General features: G+C 47.0%; 1 protein-coding gene across 9 annotated transcripts in view; it reads right to left on the bottom strand.

Annotated features, from left to right (window-relative positions):
- Positions 1-7: 7 nt before the first annotated feature.
- The window catches only part of Cyfip2 (cytoplasmic FMR1 interacting protein 2), a 117271-nt gene continuing 96269 nt past the window's right edge, over positions 8-21009 (bottom strand). For all 9 annotated transcript variants that reach the window (XM_021646393.2, XM_021646391.2, XM_021646396.2 and 6 more), the window contains 5 exons: positions 13788-13860; positions 13010-13104; positions 6833-7071; positions 4976-5123; positions 8-2716 (listed from right to left, as the gene is read on the bottom strand). In XM_021646393.2, coding sequence (XP_021502068.1) covers positions 2549-2716; positions 4976-5123; positions 6833-7071; positions 13010-13104; positions 13788-13860 — 723 coding nt within the window. In that variant the 3' untranslated portion in view covers positions 8-2548. The remainder of the gene's footprint in view (positions 2717-4975; positions 5124-6832; positions 7072-13009; positions 13105-13787; positions 13861-21009) is intronic.

The following is a 21009-nucleotide window of genomic DNA, read 5'->3' as shown; positions in this document are numbered from 1 at the left end:
AGGCTAGTTTTGTCTAGTTCGGAAGCAGTTTTAATGGAGATGAAAATGTTTTATCAACTCAACACAGGTACCCCCAAAATACAAATCAAAATATCCTCTTCAGCTGCATAGCAAATATGATCTAAGAATTTAACATCATTATCTGATCACAAGCGTAAATAGAAGTTCACCATAAATAAATGTAAATTCATTGTACAAAAATCCCCAACAACTCTTAATACAAATATGGTACACATTTGACGGTTTCTGAAACAGAATTCTTTTTAAAACATTTTAAAATCTAAGCTTTTTTTCCTTGATTTTTAAATACATTAAAAAAAAAATCAAAAAGGGGGGTGGGGACAAGGAGAGCTAGAGAGGAAAGAAGATTGAAGTTGTCCAGTGTCCACAGGCGATTGCTGAGGAAACGAAATCTCTGTCCTCAGAGTGAGGACCTCAGTTTATTGGGATCAACTCTCCTGAGGAGAATGTGACTCTTCCCACAGGGTCAACTGTTGGGGGTCAGGAGTGCAGGGTGGGAGGGATGAGTTGCCAGAAAGGCAGTCTTACCAAGCAAAGGGCCCAAATCTCTAGAGTGTAAAATGAAGGCTATTCCCCACCAGGGCCAAAGATTTGGAAGGTGGAAATCTGCCTCTGGGATACATCTATGGTCATCAAAGGAGAGAAACAATCAGACTAGGAATTAATAGTGCCAGACAGGAAGGCTGGCCAGCTTCCATTTCAAACCACATCCCTAAAATGCAAATGGCTCCTATTCTTGCTCAGAGAGACCTCAATGCCCAGAGCTAGTGAAGGGGTCCAATCTATAGCTGGGGCTCTGAGTCTGTGATATGCAGGAAAGCAACTGGAAAGATTCAGATCTTCTGGCCCTATTCCCAGAGATTCAGACTTGGTGTCCGGGAATGAACACTCAAGTTTCTCAAGTTCTCAAGATCCTCAAGAGTTCTAATTTCCGTGACCACACTGGCGTACGTGGCCATGTCTCTCAAAGGCGCAGGACATGCATATCTCCTCTGTTCCCTGTGTGGTTAAAAATGGTGATGGATGTCAGCCACCTTCCTGGGGGCTGGGATGGTTAGTTCTCCGCTTTCTCTCTTCCTCCCCAGGCTAGAAGAGGAGTATCTCTCATCCCCTTCCTATGTTTTGGGGGCTCAGGGCTATGGCTTCCCTCTACAGGTCAAAAGACTAGCTCTGGACAGAGCCATGGGCACCTCCTTAAAGATCTGCTATACAGGGAGATTCTACAGCTGTGTTTGATTTAGCATGGAATGCAGAAGTCAATGCACCCCTGTGAGAGAATCTATACCCCAGTACTGAGCTTGAGCAAAAGGAAGAGACCAGGAAGTTGAGAGCAAAAGAGTTAAACAGTCCAAGAATCTTTTAGCAGCTGACATGATGAAAATTCCAGTTTGCTCAAAGGTGTGTGTGTGTGTGTGTGTGTGCGTGTGTGTGCGTGTGCATGCGTGTGCATGTGCATGTGCATGTGCCCATGCTCAGGATTGAAAGCTGGTTGAAAAAGATTTCTCCTCCTTGCCTCCCTGTCTCCAAGATATCTTAGCCATCTGTTGGAGTAAGCCTGTAAAGTTTTCTTTTTTTATGTGTGTGGGGGGGTATTTTTCTGGATGAGGTCCTGTGTTAAGCGGTCACCAGTTTGGTCTCTGCCTAATGCTATGTGTAGTGCCATGGCCAACACGTCTAAGCACCTGTGTGCGGAACAGGAGTGCCTCATCTCCCCCCACCTCCCTAAGGTCTTACATCTCTCCTTTGGGAGCTGGAGTTTTGGCCCGTGCTGACAGATATTGCTTCCACATGGTAGGCCTGGTCCTTTTCTTCACCTTGTTCCACTCAGTGGGATATGGTTTCAAGAGCATTATTTTCTTCTCTCTAGGACTGTTCTGCAAGGAGGCACTAGGGTGGGCCTGGGGGAGACTGTAAAAGGTCAATATCATCTATTATCCCAACAGATTAAAACCTCTTCCTGGTTCACCAAGGGTCAAACCTTGATGGTGGAATCCCTAACATCTAGCACATGAAGCAATGTGACCAGGGAACTGGAGGGGGAACCCCAAAGATGGGCCCAGTAAGCTGAGGCACACAACTGGATCAGGCTCATTTCTCTGCTATGGCTACAGTCTTCTCGTCTTAGTCTCTAAGACTACAGTGCTGGACCAAATACAGATACTGGGTAGGAGGTAATGATGTTGGGGAGTGGTCTTGGGAAGCAATCACAGATGGGGTAGGCAGCTGCAGGATGGAAACAGTAGCTCTTAGATACAGTTAAGGTAGGAAACAAAAGAAGAAGAAAGCACACACCGTCCTGTGTTTTCGTTGTTTTTTGTTTACACTATGGAAAACCCACCATGGAGATATCATGGGAGAACATGCAGGAACCCAGCCCTTGGGAGTGGTGCAGATGTGTCGGGGAAGTTTTCTTTTCTTTCCAGGCCCGTCCCATACACTGTTAGCTGGACCTGCGGTAGGCTGACCGCTGTGTTCTCTCTCCTGCTTCTCCTCCTCCTCCAGTTTGAAGGTCTGCAGGACTTTCCGCCTAGCAGGTGGTAGCCAGCGACTGGTGGATCGGGGGCTGGAAACAGCGCACGTGCTCCACAGTGGAGCTGTCTGTCTCCACAGACTTCATGTACTTGTTCAGGATAGCAAAAACCTCATTGTTCAAGATCTGGTACTTCCTGATGCGGTCAGCCATCTTCTTCAGGGGCTGTAGAAGGATGAGGACGCTCAGGTTAGAGGGGGAGTAAAGGGAGAGGCAGAGAAGGGGGCTGGGATCCAGGTTCTTGATGTTTCAGTGGTCATACTTCTCTTGTCTTTAAAGGGTTCCATGCCTCCCAAATACAATGCTGAAGGTTTATGATAACCATTGCAAGTTTCCAGGTTTACAATGAACCTACCATATTCAAAACAGCGCAGGCTCCTTGTGAAGATCAATGAGATAGAACTCAAGGATAGAAACAAACTCTGTGTTGATCAAAAGGCTCTGAACAGAATGACAAGACCTTCTGAAGCATGTGTGTATCAGGGGCAACCTTTCCAACAAATGCTGCCAAGACTGCCTACTTACATGCAAAGGAATGCTAGACCCTAGTTTATATACTGTATCCAAGAATAAGCTGGAAATGGACAAAAGGCTTCAACATGAGTCAAGCTCTGAAACACGTAGAAGAAAGCTCAGGAGTACATCTTTACGATGTTGGATTTGGCTATGACACCAGTGTCACCACCAGCAAATGCAGAGTGAAATGAAGGTTTCTGTACGTTAAAAGATACCATCAATGGAATGAAAGGAAGTATATGTGAAATAGGTAAGAAGTTATTATTCTGAATGCATAAAGCACTATATAATCCAGGGCCAGGAAGATGACTCAATGGGAAACTGTGCTTGTCTGCCATTCAATCCCCAGACCCACATTTTGGGAAGAGAGAACTGACTCCAGTAAGTTGACCTTTGACCTCTGCTTTGGTTGGTATGTTTCTCCAAACATAGACATGCACACAAAGGAAGTAAAAATGTGAAAAAATTAAGCAGTGATTAGAATTTGGAGAAAAGATTTAAAGGCACTTCTCTATAGAAGATGTGCAAAGACCCAATAATATATGGAGCTTTATATTCTTGGATGTTACTCTTTGGTGTTAATGGTGAGTCCATCAGAGAAAACAGTATGGCTGTTCCTCAAGAAACTGAAAAGAATTATTAAATGGCCCAGCACTTAGACTTCTGTGTGTATATTAAGAAAAAAAAAAAAAAAACCTGAAAGGAGAGACTCAGCTGCCTAGGATATCTAAGTTCATAGTTCTGTTACTATTCCTAGTCGCTCACAGTGAAGGCAAGGCAAGGGGCCATGGATTGTGCTTTTGCATAAGATGAAATACTAGTTAACTACAAAATTATAAAATAATGGGATTCTAACACACTGTAACATGGATAAGCCTTGTGAAATAAGCCAGTCACAAGACAACAGAGCTGTTACTCCCCTTACATATGAGGTACACAGATTCCATAGATTCATAGAGACAGAAAGAAAAATGGTGGCTGCCAGGAACTGGGGAGTTATTTAAATGGACGCAGAGCTTCAGGAGAAAGTGAAAACACATGGGGCATGACGATAAAGGTTGCATGACACTGTGAGGATGTAACACTGAAATGGATACTAGGAAATAAGTTACTTATAATAACTACAACTCTTAACACCCTTTTTTTGTGAGGTGGCTCCCATTTCCTCTCTTCTGATCCCTGGCCATCTCTTTTTGTGCTGGACCAGCTAGATCAACCTCCCTTAAGGCTGCGACCCTTTAAGACTGTTCCTTATGCTGTGGTAACCCCCAACCATAAAATTATTTTGTTGCTACATCATAACTGTGGTTTTGCTACTGCTATGAATCATAATTTAAGTTATCTGATGTGCAGGATATCTGATATATGATCCCTGTGAAAATGTCATGCACCCACAGGGGTCATGACCCACAGGTTGAGAACCCCTGTGCTAAACACTCACCCCTGTGCCTCCCTGGCTGTGGGGTGGCTGCTCCCTGTGTCTGGAATCTATCCAGGCCACCTGCCCCCCCTGTATTTCAGGCTATCCTCCCCAAGCCCCACCCCTATGAAGACCTCTGACCTTTCCCCCACCACTGCTGTTTAGCTTAATGGCTCTGTTTTCTTACAGCATCCATACCCTCCCAGAACCTGCCAAACCTGTAGTGTTTAATGTTCTTAGCAATGGTGGCCAGCACCAACAGGGTCTGCTTGGGACAGGGAAGGGACATTTGAGGCCAGGCGGCCAGGCTTGCTTTTCAGGGTTACCCAATCTATCATAGTATGTTACGGACAGGCCTTCCCCAAGCAGGTCCCCGATTCTGAGTGTCTGCGTGCAGACCTCACCCTCCATTAAATATATAACTCTCTTCCTTCCCGAAGGTAGCCTGTAGCCAGGCCCTGCTGCCCAGGCTGGCCACATCTGCTTACCACGTTCTTTATGATTTCATCCTTCCCGTCCTGCCTCTGCACCTTCAACAGATGGTAGCAGAAATCAAACAGATCAAAACGTCGCTGCTGGCCCAGCAAGACAATGATGGAGCAGCCAGCCCAGTTCAAGCCGTCACCAAAGCATTGCCTGGTGTGGGGGAAGGAAAAGGTGAGAAGCAGAAGGGAAATGTCCTCCCCAGAGCCCGCAGCACAGCGCCTGAGCGGGCCTGCCGCCGGTTATGACCGTTCCTTTATAAAGTAGGTACAAGGACGTCCCTGAGGGTGGTTGCAGTGATACCAGCTGGTCAATGAGCTTCCAGGCATCCTCCTGTCTCAGCCGCTGGAGTACCAGGATGACAGGTGCATATTGCTTCACTTGGCCGTTTTTGAAATGTGTATTTTTTTTATCATAAATTCTATGTTTGTTTTATCTTCTTTTAGACTAAGACAGCAACAGGTCTCATTTTAAATTGATAAGGATTTTTATAAAAAGTAAAAGTTATATTTTACAATATCTATGATTCAACCCTGGTTCAAAATAGATTGTATATAATGCTAAATTTTCAAGGCCATAAAGGTCTATCTAAATTAAGCTAATTTAAAATGTGCACCTAACTGCCTACGTCTTTATCAATTCCTTAATTAATGTGTATTTTTAATCACGTGTCTGTGTATGGATGTGCACACGTGAGTGCTGGTGCCCACGGGAGGCAGAGGCCTGTCTTAACGGGTCCTTCCAGAGCTGGACTTTGTGGGCTGCTGTGAGCTCTCTAACACAGGTACTGCGATCTCAGTTTGTGCCCTCTGCAATACCAGTATAGTGCTCCTAACCACTGAGCTGTCTTTCCAGCTCTTTCCCTGGCTTCTGGTCCTTAAGGCTTGCACTGAGCCATCTCAACTCTAATTGGCCTTTGAGACTCACATGGCTAGTCACCCGTGGCCAGTCAGGAGGCTGTGTTGGCTGCCTGGGGTTAAGAGCAGACAAGGAGGGTTGCAGGGATCAGGTAGGTACTGCTCATATGAGAGGCCAAGAGAGTCCTTGGGACTCTCATGAAGCCCTACTATAGGCCTCAATTCCCAAGAGACACATGGCTGACCGTAGGGCCATCCTATGTCACTTTAAGTAGCAGACCAGCTCGCCCTAAACATGTTTCCTGCTCCCCTCACACAGGGCTGGAAGGACACAGCCCTCACATCTGTGGCCTTTCTCTTCCCATCCCAGCACTAACTTCCGCAGGGGTCCCTAATCAGTCCCTCCCCACCCCTTCCTTCCCTGCTTGGCTAGTCACCTCTGCCACGGCCCCCTCAGCATGAAGCTAGATGGGTGCAGGAAGAAGGGGACTCTGCACCTCTCGTCTCTGGTGTCAGAACTGAGTGATCCGAAAGGCTCCTCATTTCCCAAGAGTGGAGTTTTGCAGGGGTGAGGGATGGTGAGGGGCCAGAAGGCTGATACTCATCAGGATCTTTCTTGCCTTTCTTTATTGAGCCCCAATTCTGTGGACAGCCCTTTACTGATTTTCCTGGACCACCCATTCCCCTTTACAGACCCACATCCCAGATACCGTCACAGGATCAGTTCTAGTCTGAGAATTCAGATCTGACAACTCAACCCAGGCTCCATTCTCTGCTGTCTGTACCCTGCCCTTGTCTCTAACCAGCCCCAGGCGACACCTTGACATATGTGCTTCTATAATCTGGGTGGACCCTTTAACCTCTGGAGGCCAAGAACAGTCCACCAGCACCAGCACTGGCACTGACATGCTTAGAATCACTGTCATACCGCTTCAACCCCTGTTCCCTTTTCTGGCTGGTCCCAGGCATCCCAGTGCTGAGGGAAGGGGGAGAGGGTGCACTCACTCAGCTGTGAACTCGTTGGTCCCCACAGGGATGCAGTAGACGAACTGCATGGCACTCCACAGCCTGTGGAACTCAACACACTCATCCACGTGCATGACGCCATTGGTGGGAGGCGGACCCCTCCAGATGGGGTCCTGCAGGTAGCTCCTAATTCGGGTGAGGATGACCTCGAACATGGACAGGCCGCAGCAGAGTCGTTCCTTGGTCAGCAGGTCACCTTCCCGAGCGATGGCGATTTGCTGGGACGGGAAGGGCACATTAGCATTGCACCCGCCTCTGAGATCCCGTCTGCCCCACTTCCACCCGTGCTGGCCACATCTAGAACTTGTTCGCTAGGACTGCCCAGAACAGGGCACTGAGGATGAGAACTTGAGGGCACGGAAGCCTTATGGTAACTGTCACTCATGGCAAATAAAATCCAGGCACCATCAATAGAAGAGTGATCATAAAAAATAATTTATCTGACCACATACTGGACTCAAAGTCTGGTTAGGACTGAGGAGATGGCTCAGTGCAAGTACAAGGACCTAAGTTCTGTCCTCCAGAGCCCAGATTAATAATCCAGGCATGGCATATGTGCCTGTAATTGAGGCGCCAGAGAGGCCAGGATGGCTAGTTAGGTACACAGAAGCGGAAGTGGTCCTGTCAGTTATACAATGTATCACAACTAGAGTATGCAGCACATCAGGCTCACAACAAGGGGTAGGGGTGACTCCGTCCGATTCTACGGGTACATCATTATTTCTATTTCACAGATGAGGAAGCCGAGGCTTAGAGGTGCAGCCACGGAAGGTATAAAACTTGGATTCTGCGCCACAAAGCTTAGTTCTACAAGTTAAATTATGAAACGAGTTGAGTAAGATGGAGAATACCCTCAAACACCAGTACAACTCCACAAGATGAACAGCATATATGTGTGCTTGTGAGTGTGGGTGCATGTAGAAAACATTTGGGAGTCAAGATAGTTGTGGGTACAGATGGGCTGGGGGAAATGGGTAAGCTTTTCGCTTTTAAAATAGTTTTGTACCATGGAATGTGCTAGAAAAAAACGTATGTCACTGTTTTAAAATTTGCCACTGCCTTCAGAGAATTCTTTTCTCTAGCTGGAAACCCATCTTTGACAACGGCGCATGGCCTCGATTAGTAATTCAAACAAGCTTCTCATCTGGTTCTGGCTACTGCGCGTAGAGCAATCAGACAGGCAGACAGGCACATCAAACACATGACCGCGTCTAACAACTGTCTGTGCTGGGTTGAAAACCTCTAAGAGCAAAGGCGCTGAAAGCCATCTGCAAGGCACATATTAAAATCTAAGGTCAGAGTCAGGTCTTTTCGTCTGGGAACAAAGCTAAAGAAAGCTGGCTTCTGAAACAGCCAGACCCACAGGACACACATGAGATCAGCTCCCTGTGGGAGGAAGGGTTCTCGGGGAGGGCCCTTCCATAGGGGGCTGGAAGGGACCACCTGCCCTCCCCCTCAAAGCGCTCTCCCTTGGAGACCTTCCCCTCCCCCGACAAAAAAGGGAGACCTCTAAGTAAATCCAGGGAAGGAAATAAATCAGGAAGTAGAACCTGTGATGAACATGGGTCATGAGTTGAGTGTAGTTGTCATGATGACTACAAAGTGAAAAAGCTTAAAAAGAAAATGAGTCGGAAAAGACCTGGTGGATATGTGTTTGAAACAGAGTGCACTCTGATTCATGCAGAATCAACTCGATTCCACAGGCAGACACAGTTCACAACACAGGAGAGCACTCAAGCTGCCACAGGCATCTAGAAAAAGCACTCTTAGGACATCATAGGCTCAGCCCGTGATTCTCCTCATTTGTGGTTACTCTGTTCTGCTCAGCTCTCCACATGTGAAGAACATGGTACCTGGAGATGCTCAGTAAATAAAGGACCCATGTCTGTTCTCCTCAGACATGAGGGATTTCTGGGATTCTAATTAATCTGTTGTCTGATTATTCTGATTCAGGCAGCATCTGAGAATCCTGTTTTGGGGGGGCAGGTGGGCAGAAACCCTGGCAAATGACTTTTATAAAACCTGTGGTTTGACTTGCAGCTCCCCACTCACTAGCCAATGAAAGCAGCCTCGACCCTTTCTCTGAAGAAGTGTTCACTCTTCTATTTCTGTGAACCACAAAAAGTAGTATGCATTCACTGGGTAAAATCTGGGGGAAAAAACTTAACATATAAGAAAGACACTGCTCCATTTATCCCATTACCCAGAGATGAGATTTCTTAAAATACAGATATATAAAGATTATGAATATGTACACATGTATGTCTATAGATGATCTATATTATGTTTCTCACTTAACATATCTCTAATTTAAAAACTCATTTCCATAATACATTCAGTGGCATGGTTTTTAGATTGCTATCCAAAAACAGCCTCTGACAAGATGTATTTAGTTCTCTACCCTTGCTGGTTATTTTAAATTGTTCACGGATCTTCAATGTTGGGGACAATTCTAAAGCAACTGCCTGTGGACATGGCATTTGGTGAGCATTGTCTCCTGTCCTGTTGTTGGGTAAATCTCTAGTCTTAATGGTTGTGAGAGAACGTAAATACCTTAAAAGGTTCTGCTAGCTGGATGGTGGCAGCTCACACCTTTAATCCCAGCACTTGGGAGGCAGAGGCAGGTGGATCTCTGTGAGTTTGAGGATAGCCTGGTCTACAGATGGAGTTCCAGGACAGCCAAGGCGACACAGAGAAACTCTGTCTCAAAAACCCAACAAAACAAAACAAAATCCAAAGTGTTTTGCTACACAATAGTGAATGAGCTTCAAGGATGCTGACCGGATAACTTCCCAGGTGATGAGAATTTCTCTCACACACTCACCAGTCAACGTGCTCTGAAGAAAAATGTCTTTACCAAATGGAGATGAGAAACTGCCTTGACCTTGGGGTTCACACCTCACAGATTGCTAGCAATATTGAACTTTTTCTGTTTGTCACCATTTTTCTTAAATGTGAGTCTTGTTTTTGCCTTTTTCGGTATATCATTTTGTGTGCGCATACACGCACCTGTGCAAGTATGCCTTGCCTGTGTGAATGCATGTGGAGGTCAGAGGTCAGCTTTGGGTACCTTTATCTGATCTCTTTGCCTATTTTTTGAGACAGGATCTATCACTGAACTTGGAGCTCCCTGTATTGGCTAGACCGGCTGCCAGCAAGGTCCTGAGATCTGCCTGTCCCCTCCTCTATTGCTGGGGTGATAGGTGTGTCACCAACCCTGGCTTTTACAGGGGTGTTGGGAATCTGAACATAGGTCTTCATGCTTCCACGGAAAAAAAAAAGGCCATCTAGTGCTTGATGCAAATGTGGCCAGCTTGTGGCTTGTTCTAATGTAAAAAGGATGGTGCTTAAAAGATCTTATCTATTTTCTGTTCTACAGAGTGGGGGTCTTTCCCAAGCTCCCTCTCTTTTTATGGAGAACTCTGAGTACATGAAATACCTGACCACATGTGCAGCTTCTCAAAATTCTTTTCTATGGCCCTTCGAATCTTTTGGAATTTTAATTTATTCATTAGCAATCAAGAAATGCAGACCCTACCGCATTTTATATGCATGAGTGTGTGCGTGCACGCGCGTGCACACACACGTAAATTTGCTAACTTTTCTGTACAAATCAAAAAGGAGAGGCTTTCCTGCCGATTCCTGAGTAATAAGCAAAAGGCTGAGCCCTGAAAGTGCAAGACAGAAAATGGCTCCAGAGAACTACACTGACTACCTGGGAAAGAAAACAAGGCACATAATGATTTTTACCAAGTGGACCGTCAGCAAAGATCAGCTCAGTTTGTTCAGAAACAAACACAAACGCTATACTGCTCAGGCCTCCCTGCTTTAAAGCGGCCTCAACAGTTTCCTCTTTCACTGACCCGGATGCCAAACACGATCCAGCAGGGAAGACCTAGCTGGCCGGCTTCAGGGTTCACTATTTGTTAGCTTTTTGGCCTATGGGTTGATGAAATTGTGTTTGTTACTGTTTGTGTATATATGCATTTAGTCCGTGTGCACAAATGTGCATCTGGCACACATGTAGAGCTCAGAGGACATTCTTACCCAGCCTGGGAAGCTTGGTAGCAAGTGCCTTTACCTACTGAGCCATCTCACTGGCCCCAAGTTTTATTTTTTAATTTAGTTTTCTTTCTCACTTTACACACATTAATGGGGAAGAGTGTACCTCAATCTTACCCTACAATCTTTTCTTCATCCCTCTTTCCCACTCCCTGGTAATCTCTGGTTCTACTTTCAGGCTGACCTGAACATAATGTTTAGACTACTCTTTGAGAAGCAGGGGACCTGTCAAACTGGCAAATCCTCTCTCTCACTCGGCTCTGGTTTAATGCTCAGCATTGGATAAAGAGATGTCTATCAGTCGCAAGGAAATGGTGCTCGCTCGAATGGGGAGGGAATGCACTGCCATGAGTGGAAACACATGCCAAGCCCCTTAGGCTCACAGAGCTGGATTCTTGCAGGATGACACCCAGAGAGTAGCAGCAGGCACGCCACTGGCTTGGGGGATTTCTCCCTAAAAGGAAATCTTAGGAGGATTTCCTCCGTTCAACCTCTGCTGCCAAAAAAGTAGGAAGATTCTCCACAGTGTTCCAGCAGCCTCCTCTGGTAGTCACCGCTGACAGTGGGAACCTGATGTGGGCAGCTTCTCAGTCTGACACCTGCGCAGACGGGGCGTGGCCTTATGGAGAGTGGCTACCTCTTGCCCTCTGCTGAGGTTGGGGGTTCTTCTGACCATGGTGATGAGCCCAGGGGTGGCTTTAAATCTCGAAACTCAATAATAGTCAGTGTGGCTGGTAATATAGAGCAACTGGGTCCCCCATACAGTGTCCTGTGACTCTCGATCTCCTTCCTGTCTCCAAATGGCTCCCTTAAATCAACTTGAAGAGGAACAGAAACAGACATTTTGGTGCCTATCCCCCCCCCCTGTTTCTCTTCTGTCCTGCCTCCCTACAGAGTCCGTGAGTGCTCTGAAGGCAGGCACCCTTCCTTACCCAATTCAGTGCCTATAGTAACTGGCACCATTTTTTAAAAGCTATTTTCTAGACTCAAAGTGACCCCAGGCAACTTAGAAGTTATGAGAACATTACAGATAAAACTCAAATCATGTTTGAGTCTTCATCCTCCCAGTGTCTTACTCCATCTTGCTTTGAGAGGTGTGCTGGCTAGTTTATGTCAACCTGACACAAGCTAAAGTCATTTAAGACAGGAGGAAACCTCAGTTAAGAGGCAGCATAAGACTGGGTTGTATGCAAGCCTGTAGGGCATTTTCTTAATTAGTGATTGAGAGGGGAGGGCCCAACCTATGGTGGAGCACATCTCCATCCCTGGGCTGGTGGTTCTGGGTTCTATAAGAAAGCAGGCTGAACAAGCCATTAAGAGCAAGCCAGTAAGCAGCACACCTCCATCAGCCTCCAGGTTCCTGCCCTGACTTGCTCTTAGTGATGAAGAAGGATATGGGAGTGTAAGCCAAATAAATCTTTCCTCCCCAACTTGCTTCTGAAATGGTATTTTGTCACAGTAACAGAAACCCTAACTAAGGCCACTGGGTTTGGAACATCCCAGAGATTCCAGAGGACATTTTACTTTCACACTTTCGGAATGTGGATGTTTTTGAAAACCCTATGTGACATGTAACTTTGAATTTAAGATCTAGACACATTGACTGAAGCACTTAGATGTAATTTTTTTTTCCTTTCTATTATTATGTACTTAACAATGTCAAACCTATCAGCACAGAATGCCTACACAGAATGCCTCACACTGCCAGGCCTAACGCCTCGCGGGCAAACCATGTGAGCACAGCTTCTCCTGATCTTGAGCTTCTTGAGGAAGATACCCTGATGTGGAGTGTGGACTCACAGTATGTGGGGTTTTAATTGTGATTGGCAGTGTTGCAGAATTCCTGATACCTGGCAGGGGTATGATACTGTTTCAAATAGACTTCCTTTCCTCTTTCTTAGCAGAACTCACTCTGCTGGGCGGAGAAGAAAGAAGTCAAGGCCAAGAGGAAACAAACCTCATCCCAGCCTGCTCCAGCTTTATGGTACTGGGCACACCCCACGTGCCTTAGTTTCCCTGTGTGTAAAATGAGGAGGTTGGACCCCAAACTCTCCATTCTTGGGATCCTTTGGGCCCATAATACAGGGTTTGTACCTGAGGTGTCCCCAGCCGCTCTATCAGGGGAACCAGGTGAAGTGGGGCGTACTTGGCTTCCAGGCGCTTCATCCGGACTTCCAGGCGCTCCCCCTCTGCAGAAGGGGCAAAGGAACAGAGTGAGTGTGTGATCATGGGAGGACTTGGTGCTGTTACTGTGTCCCCAAACTTGGCTAGAACATGCAGAACTTTCTCCTTGGCTCTGCAGACTGTTGGTGAGAATTCATCATGAGGGATTGTCTCCCTTTGAGCTTTGGTCAATAACAGAAGCATCTGTCTAGTTGGAATGGTGAGTTCTGTGTCACTCAGTGAGTTGAAACCAAGGCTAGACTTGAGTGACACAGTATGTCTAGCCTTGAAGGAGCAAGGCTCAAGAGTGCCATTTCCAATCACTGAATGATTTCACGGCACCCAAAAACATAGTGCTCCTTCTTGCTCCTTCTTAGATGACTGCAGTCTGAGTTGACTGGGATTAGGAAGTGAGCGGACCTGAGTTTGACTCTCCAGAGGCCTCCGTAATTCTGGCACTCTATGGCAAACAGATGGGAGGCGGAGACAGGAGACTTCCTAGGAGTCTGTAGGTCAACTAGCCTGACACAGCGTCAAACAAAAAAGAGGCCGTGTTTCAGACAAACTGAGAGGTGAAGATGACACCGGAGGTTTTCTTCTGACACCCACGTGCCAATATATTTACTTATAGATTTATAACAGTACATTTTTTAAAGCGAATATTAATTCAAATGCAAGAAGGCCGTCACAGCAGCTGGTGGTTTCTTACCTTTAATGTAGACCCGGGGTAGGATGTTCTGGAAGGGTGCAGCATGAAGCAGATCACAGACTTCCTCCTGAGACTGCAGAGACGGGGGTGGGGGGGTGGGGGGTGGAGAGAAGGCAATTTTCACATCAAATTAAAAATAGTTCCTGGGCCCAGTGTTCAAGCTCTGGGTATTCTTACGGGCAGTGTAACCCTACCAGCCAGTTCCTAAACCTAACTTATTGGTTTCTATTAGTCTATTTAGCATCACAATGAGGACAAAATCAGAATCTGGTTCAATGGGCTGCTGTGAGGACCAAGAGAATCCGCAGCTTCACAGCCCACTCCCAGCTCACGAGAGCACAACACATTTTTACCATCATCGCGTACAGACTTTTTGAAGACTCAAGACCAAATGAATGACAGAGGGACCAGACAAAGCTGAAGGCTACCAGATTCTGGCTGGTGATTAGGTCTATAGGATTAAAGAAGTGAGAAAGGACACAGTTGGGGGTGGGATGGGGCAGATGTTTCAGTTGGTGAAGTGTTTGGCCTGAGTTTGAGCCCCAGAACATCTGTAAAAAGCCAAGTGTGGCTGTTTGTGCATATAATCCCATCATTGGTGAGAGACACAGGCGGATCCCTGGGACTCACTGGATAGATAGCCCAGTCCACTATGTGGGCTGCCATATTCCAAAAATAAAGTGGACTGCTCTTGAAGAATGGCATCTGAGTATTGCCTGTGTGTGTGTGTGTGTGTGTGTGTGTGTGTGTGTGTGTGTGTGTGTGAGACTCTGGACAAAGGTCTGTGTCCCTGGATAACTTTTCATCACATTATACACCAACTAGAGAGAGAAGAGAAACTAGAACCTAGGTCAGACAGATTTTGATGGAGACAAGTTACACATAAAAGCATACCCTTAATCCCAGCACTCAGGGAGGCAGAGGCAGGTGGATCTTTGTGAGTTCGAGGCCAGCCTGGTCGAGTCCAGGACAGCCAAGGCTATACAGAGAAACCCTGCCTCAAAAACCTCCCCCAGCCCCTCAAAAAAATAAAATAAAAAGAAAAGCACACTTACAAATAAAAGGATGCCTATACCACAGTGACGAGAAGGCAAAGTTGGCTATGGCTGGCATGGTTAATAGACCTAATTAATGACCAGCCTCTGCTTGCTGATTTCCGGACACTGCCGGGAAAGTGGCTAGAGATGGGCCCCTCATCCATGTGTTCACCTTTCCTTTCAGTTGTGGGTACCACATGAGACTGGATCCAGGATGCATTCAAACTTAACTCTTAGGAGATACAAGGTTCAGAGAAAACTTAATACTGTAGGGGCTGTTGGGCTTCTTCCACCCCAGGTATGGATGGAAGAGCAGCAGGGAGAGGGAAATCCTGAACTCTCTTCCTGAGAATTGTAGACCACTCCACATGCCTCCCATGTCTCCCTTCCAGCAGGTCACACTTTTGACTATCGCTTAGATGGTGAGTTTCTCTCTGTTCACCGATTCATCTTGCCTGCTCTCATTACTCAATAACACTCAGTGCCTTCAATTTACCAAGTCCGTGCTGCCACCCAGACCGAGATGCGTAGATATTTGACTTCTTGCTGGCGTCCTCACGGGGCTATTCTCCTGACTACACCTCTAAGGCCGACCATGGCCCCTCGTCCTCTGCTTGTCCCTTGCTCACAGCATGGCACATGAATCTCGTCGTCTTTGCCTCTCAAACAGCCCCTACAGTTAACCTATGTTTTGATCCATGTCTCTCTCGGCTCTTTCCGTATTGGCTACTATAACAATATCACTCCTTCAGCGCTGTGATAAGGTATCTGTTATCATCTTAGTCCCAGCAATAACTTATGACTAAATGCCTTGTGTAAGATAATTTATCAAGAATCACTCAAGTGGGTAAATGTTTGTTACGACACATGAATAGATGAAGCCATTTGCCCACAGGAGAGTCATCCAGGCATGAGGAGACTGCCATCCATCTAACCATTCACCCAACAGATATTTATAAAACACCAGGCACGGTTCTAGGCTAGGTAGGTATGACATTGAACCAGTTAGACAACATCTTTGCTCTCATGCCACCTAAATTTCTGTAAAGATTTACGAGCGCAAAGAAAAGTTCAGATAGTGATCGCTCACGAGAGGGACTGAGAAGCAGGCAAGAGTTAATTTGGGTCACTAAGAAAAATCCCTAGGGAGGATGAAAGCTGAACACAGGATGGGCATGGGGGGGGGAGCTAGCCATGCAGATTCAGGCAAGGGCATTCCAGTGCAAAGGCCGTGGTAGCCAATAAGCCAAAGTAGAGCTGCAGAGAGAATCACTGTACACACTGCATGAGGTCCTAAAAAGTGGGGAGCAATGACATTCTGTGTGGCCTTAATGGCACGGTTTAGTGTAGATTTCATTCTCAGTGTAGAGAGGAGCTGTTTAAGTTATTGTAAATACATATCACCCCGTCATCACACAGTCACACAGCTTTGTCTTTCTTACACAAAGTTCCTTTGCGCTTGGGCATGTTGCAAGAAGGCCGTCCACTGCCTGAACCCTCAAGTTCTCCTTCGTTCATGTGGAGCTCTTACGAGCCACCTGAGAGTTCATAGGAGGGAAAAGAAGGCTCTAAAAGAATAATGCAGGACCTCACTTGAAGCCCTCTCTTCCCAGAGCTTGCACACTAGAGGACTAGGGGATCTTGGGTATGGTCATCCTTCTTGAATGCTTTTTCCTTTGCTGTATACTGTTTGGCTAGGGAGTTGAGAAGACAAGTGGGGACTAGATAGCCATTTGCTAGGAGCAGGAAGGTCCCAGAGGAGGAACTAAATGTCTATTTGCATAATGAGGTGGCTGCACACCTTGTGTGGGAGGTAGCTGTTTGCTGTTCATTAGCTGAGATCATTGCCACAGATAGAAACAGCCAGTGGGCTCAGACAAAGGCCTGTGTGAAGGACAGAACAAGCTTCCATTGTGCCGCCTGGGCTGATGGCTGACTTTGCTCTCCTCTGATTAGTAGCTCAAAGCATCTGTCAAAAGCCCACCTGGCTGTTCCCCACTGGACAAGGTCCTTTCCTGGCCCACAAAGCCCACCCTCCAGTGGTCCTTCACACTTGTCCCTGGCTCTGTGGTCATGTGTGTGCATAGCCCTGAAGCTTTGCTTTCTTCTCCTGCACGTTCCTGAACCCACCTCTCTCCTGAACTGAGTTTCCTTTCTTCAGCTCGCAACACCTCTCCCTGAAAGACACTTTTGGGAGACCCTCGACCGTTGACCCGACCCTGCACATGCCACTGTTAAGCATCCTTTAAGAATCACGTTCTTTTCTTTTCAGAATTTGAGCTCAGTCTGTATTTTCTGTTCCACCTGACTGAGGAATAGCTACCTCTCGCTGGAATCCAACCTCGATAAAGTTGAGACAGCCTTCCGTTATATATCGTGCCGTATTTTTCGCTACAGAAGCACGGAGCTGGGGACACAGCAAGTGATCAATAGTCACACAGAACAAAAGCTGAAGGCTCAGGGGCGGGGACATAGCTTATCTGGCAGACGGTTGTCTAGTTTCCTAGTGCGTGGGACGTGGAGGCAGGAGCATCAAGACTTGAAGGTCATCCTAGGCTACCTGGCTACTCTGAGGCCAATCCAGACTACAGAAGACCCTGTCTTAATTTTTTTTTTAAGTTAGGTGTGCAAGCATTCGAGAAGTTTGAGACATATTAGAATCTCTCTGAGTTTGGTCTTCCTATGTAGGCCAGGAACTTTCTCTCTATTAATGATAGAAATAGGTTCTCTTTGATCTGAACTATGAAATATTTTTAGCAAATGCTTCATATAATAGAATTTTCCAGTATTTTTATATTTTCTAACCTATTCTCTCTCTCTCTCTCTCTTTTGAAAACCATATGTATAGAATCACTATATTTTCTACATCAACTATATATTACTCTGAAAATTAAACTTAGGGGGAAAATCAACTAATAATTTTAAAATCAAAAGCCCCTCACACACATGCTGTTCCTGAGAAGGTGATGGATCCTGGCTTTGATCAGGGAATGCTGTTTGCATAGGTGCAAGCAGCATTTGGTTTTGTTTTAGGCTACATTAGGGGCAAATTATAGAACAGAATACAAATGAAAACAAACAAACAAACAAACAAACAAATCCACAATGCTGTAATAACACAAGGGTGCTGGTGTCAGGAGCAGGAGACGGTGGCACTTTGAAGCGTCACCTTCTATCTCAGGGTCTTCCACAGAATAGTCACAGTGATGAATCACGCTTCTGAAAACAGCTTATTGGGGTTGGTGCATTTGATTACACGGAGTGACAGAGATCTCATCTTTCCCCCCAGACAGTCCACGGATACCATGTTAAGTTGCCGTCAGGCCAAAGGTTATCTTCTGTTAAGTGTTATGGAGAAAACGGAAGAGGCGGAAACAGCAGTGATCTCGGGGACTGGGGGTTAGGTAGGGAGAGGCCCTCTCCATCATAAACATGTCTGTATCGCTTCATTCACTGTCACATGTGATTAGGAGAAATGTAGGCAGAACAAGATGCAGATGGCAGAAGACATAGTCCCCAACAACCCTTGGCTGGAGCAGAGCGTCTCTAACAACACAATCACTTTGTTCTTCAGGGAAGTTGAGGCAGCAGGCGCTAACTGAAGACTTCACTGCACACCAATACATCCAGGTGCTTCCTGCTGGTTATCTTCGGCTTTCAAAATCTCGATGCCATAGGTCTCACTGTCGTCATTCTGTAGGGGAGGCTACCAAGGCCCTTGATAATACTGGCTTCCTGGCTCGGTCCACAGAGGTGTTAAGCAGTCAGCCTGGCTCTGAGACCCAGGCCACCTCCCTTCACCACCCACAGCTGTGTGGCAGTCCATAGAACCAAAGCTCAGACAATACCATTGTGTGCCTCCAAGAAAGCCGTTGTTGAAACTTAATCACCCGTCTTCTGTTAAGGGTGTCTGGAGGTGATTAAACTACCGTGGATGAATGAGGTAATGTGTCACCTAGAGAGGCCGTGTCTCTTCACCATATGATCCTTCTGGGTCACCTCAGAACCACAGGGTCCTACCAGCAAAAGACCCCTCTACCTTGAGCCTCCTGACTTCCAGAACTGTAAGGATCTACAAACTACCAGCTTCAGATATTCAGAAAGGCAGTCCAAACCCAGCCGAGAACAAGAAGCCAAAGCCAGAAAGACCGGTCCCCACACGCACACATATAAAACTTCCCTTAAACTTACAGAGGACTGGTATTTTCACAGACAGTTAAAGAAGAACAGGGAGGCGGCTTGCTGGGTCAACTGTTTGCTGAACTAGCAGGAGGACCCGACTTCGACCCCTCACCCTTGTAGATAGGGCAGGAATGGCAGGGTGCACCTGGAACCCCACTGTAGAGAAAGTGGAGGCAGGGGGACACCTGGGGCTTGCTGGCCGGCCAGCCTAGTTCGATTGGTGAGGTTTGGGCCAGTGAGAGACCCTGTGTCCACACCGGTGCACCCATCCTTCTGCCGACCCCTACAAAGAAGGACAAGTCTTAAGCCACCATCTGGTCAAATAAGTAGGAAATTATCGATGTCTTTCTTCCCAGAAGTAACCTCTATCCTGAATTTGTGTAAATACCGTCTCTACAGGCAAAACCCATTTTCATAGGGCTGTTGATGCCATTCAAAAGCACTGCATGCCTCATGTGGTCAGTGTCTGCCTCCCAAATCCTCCTCCCCGACTTTCACAAAGTCCCCTAGCCAGTCTTACCCATCCCCCGAAGCTCCAATCAACTTTGTCCTTCTGGCTCATCAGTTCCCAACCTCCCTAGTGCCGTGACCCCTTAATACAGTTCTGCATGCTGTGGTGACCCTGACCATAAAGTTCTATTTGGTGCTATTTCAGAACTGTAATCCTGCGACTGTTATGGGTCATCACGCGGATATGTGTTTCCCGATGGTTTTAGGTGACCCCTGTGAAAGGGTCATCTGACCCCCAAACGAGGGGCACGGCCCACAGGTTGAGAACCACTGCTCCAGGAGCCTCCGAAGTCCCTCAGGGACACACTGCATTGTCTTTTCAAAACTGGAAGACTGCTCCCATTTCTTCAGGGCCCACAGTGAATAGAGCTGCAGATTCTGATGCAAAACCGACCAGTGACTCCTGCGACCGATGACTCCTGCAGTTACTGACTGAGAGAGCCTCTCCTCAGAGGGCCTACGTGCCTGGGACTGGAATTTCATATGACACGAGAAGTCTGTGAGAAGAATGTCCTGTACAGGGGTACAATACTATCCAGAGCTGGAAACAAGGTTCCACACATTGACCTCCAGGATGGAGGCACAGTAGTAAGGACAGACCATTTTCCAGGCTCTGCAAGGTACGTAGAAGGGCATGCAGTCCTTCCAAGTCCAGTGGAGGAAACAAGCAAGTGGGGAAGTCTACAGGTGCTCTGATGGCGTGTACGGGAGGGCCAGTGAAGGTCGGGCCATCTCCAAACAGGAGTGAGTCACTAACAGAATTTTGATGCTCTACTAGATCCCGGAAGAGGTGAGCGTGGGTTGTGGTGATGGTGACGGTGGTGACCTGATGACAAGCTGGTGGATGTCCAGGACAGTAGGATCTGGCCCTGCTTTGATGCAGACCGGCAATGAGTGTGCCTCCGCGTAGTGAGTGGCCGGACTGTGTAGCAGAGGAAGGGGGGCGGGGAGATGAGAGGAGGCTGGGGGAGGCCTCGTGGGTCAGAGCTGAGAGTCTGAATTCCAGTACAATGGGAAACCACCTGGCAATTTTAAGGGAGAACAACACAACTTGTCATAACTGTATGCCGATTCTTTTGATGTCCCACGGAGAAACTGGCTGAGTCATTCTCTGCCCTACCAGTCAACTTTACCTACCTACCTCACTCTTTCTTGGTTTATCAAGACTGAGTCTCATGTAGCTAAGGCTGGCCTTGCACTCTGAATTCTTCTGCAGCCGCTTCCCAAGTGCCAGGATTACAGGTGTGTGCCGCCATACCTGGCTCAGAAAAAGCCACCTTTTGGCGTGTTCCTGCCTCAGCTCTACTGTGAAAAGAAGTGGCCCCCAGAGAAGTTAGGTCTGATATAATTTCCCCACATTGAGCACAGTGAGAAAGAAGTATGATTTTTCTTCTAAAAGGCCCCGAGATGGAAGACAAGTCCTCTAGCTGTGACCAGCGGGAGAAAGGAGGCCAACAGGATCACCTGCGGGTCCCACGTGACCTCTTTTTAAT

The sequence above is a fragment of the Meriones unguiculatus genome, chromosome 11, assembly GCF_030254825.1.
Source record: "Meriones unguiculatus strain TT.TT164.6M chromosome 11, Bangor_MerUng_6.1, whole genome shotgun sequence".
Lineage (NCBI taxonomy): Eukaryota > Metazoa > Chordata > Mammalia > Rodentia > Muridae > Meriones > Meriones unguiculatus.
Note: the sequence above shows the minus strand (reverse complement) of the source record. Positions and strands in the feature narration are given on the sequence as shown.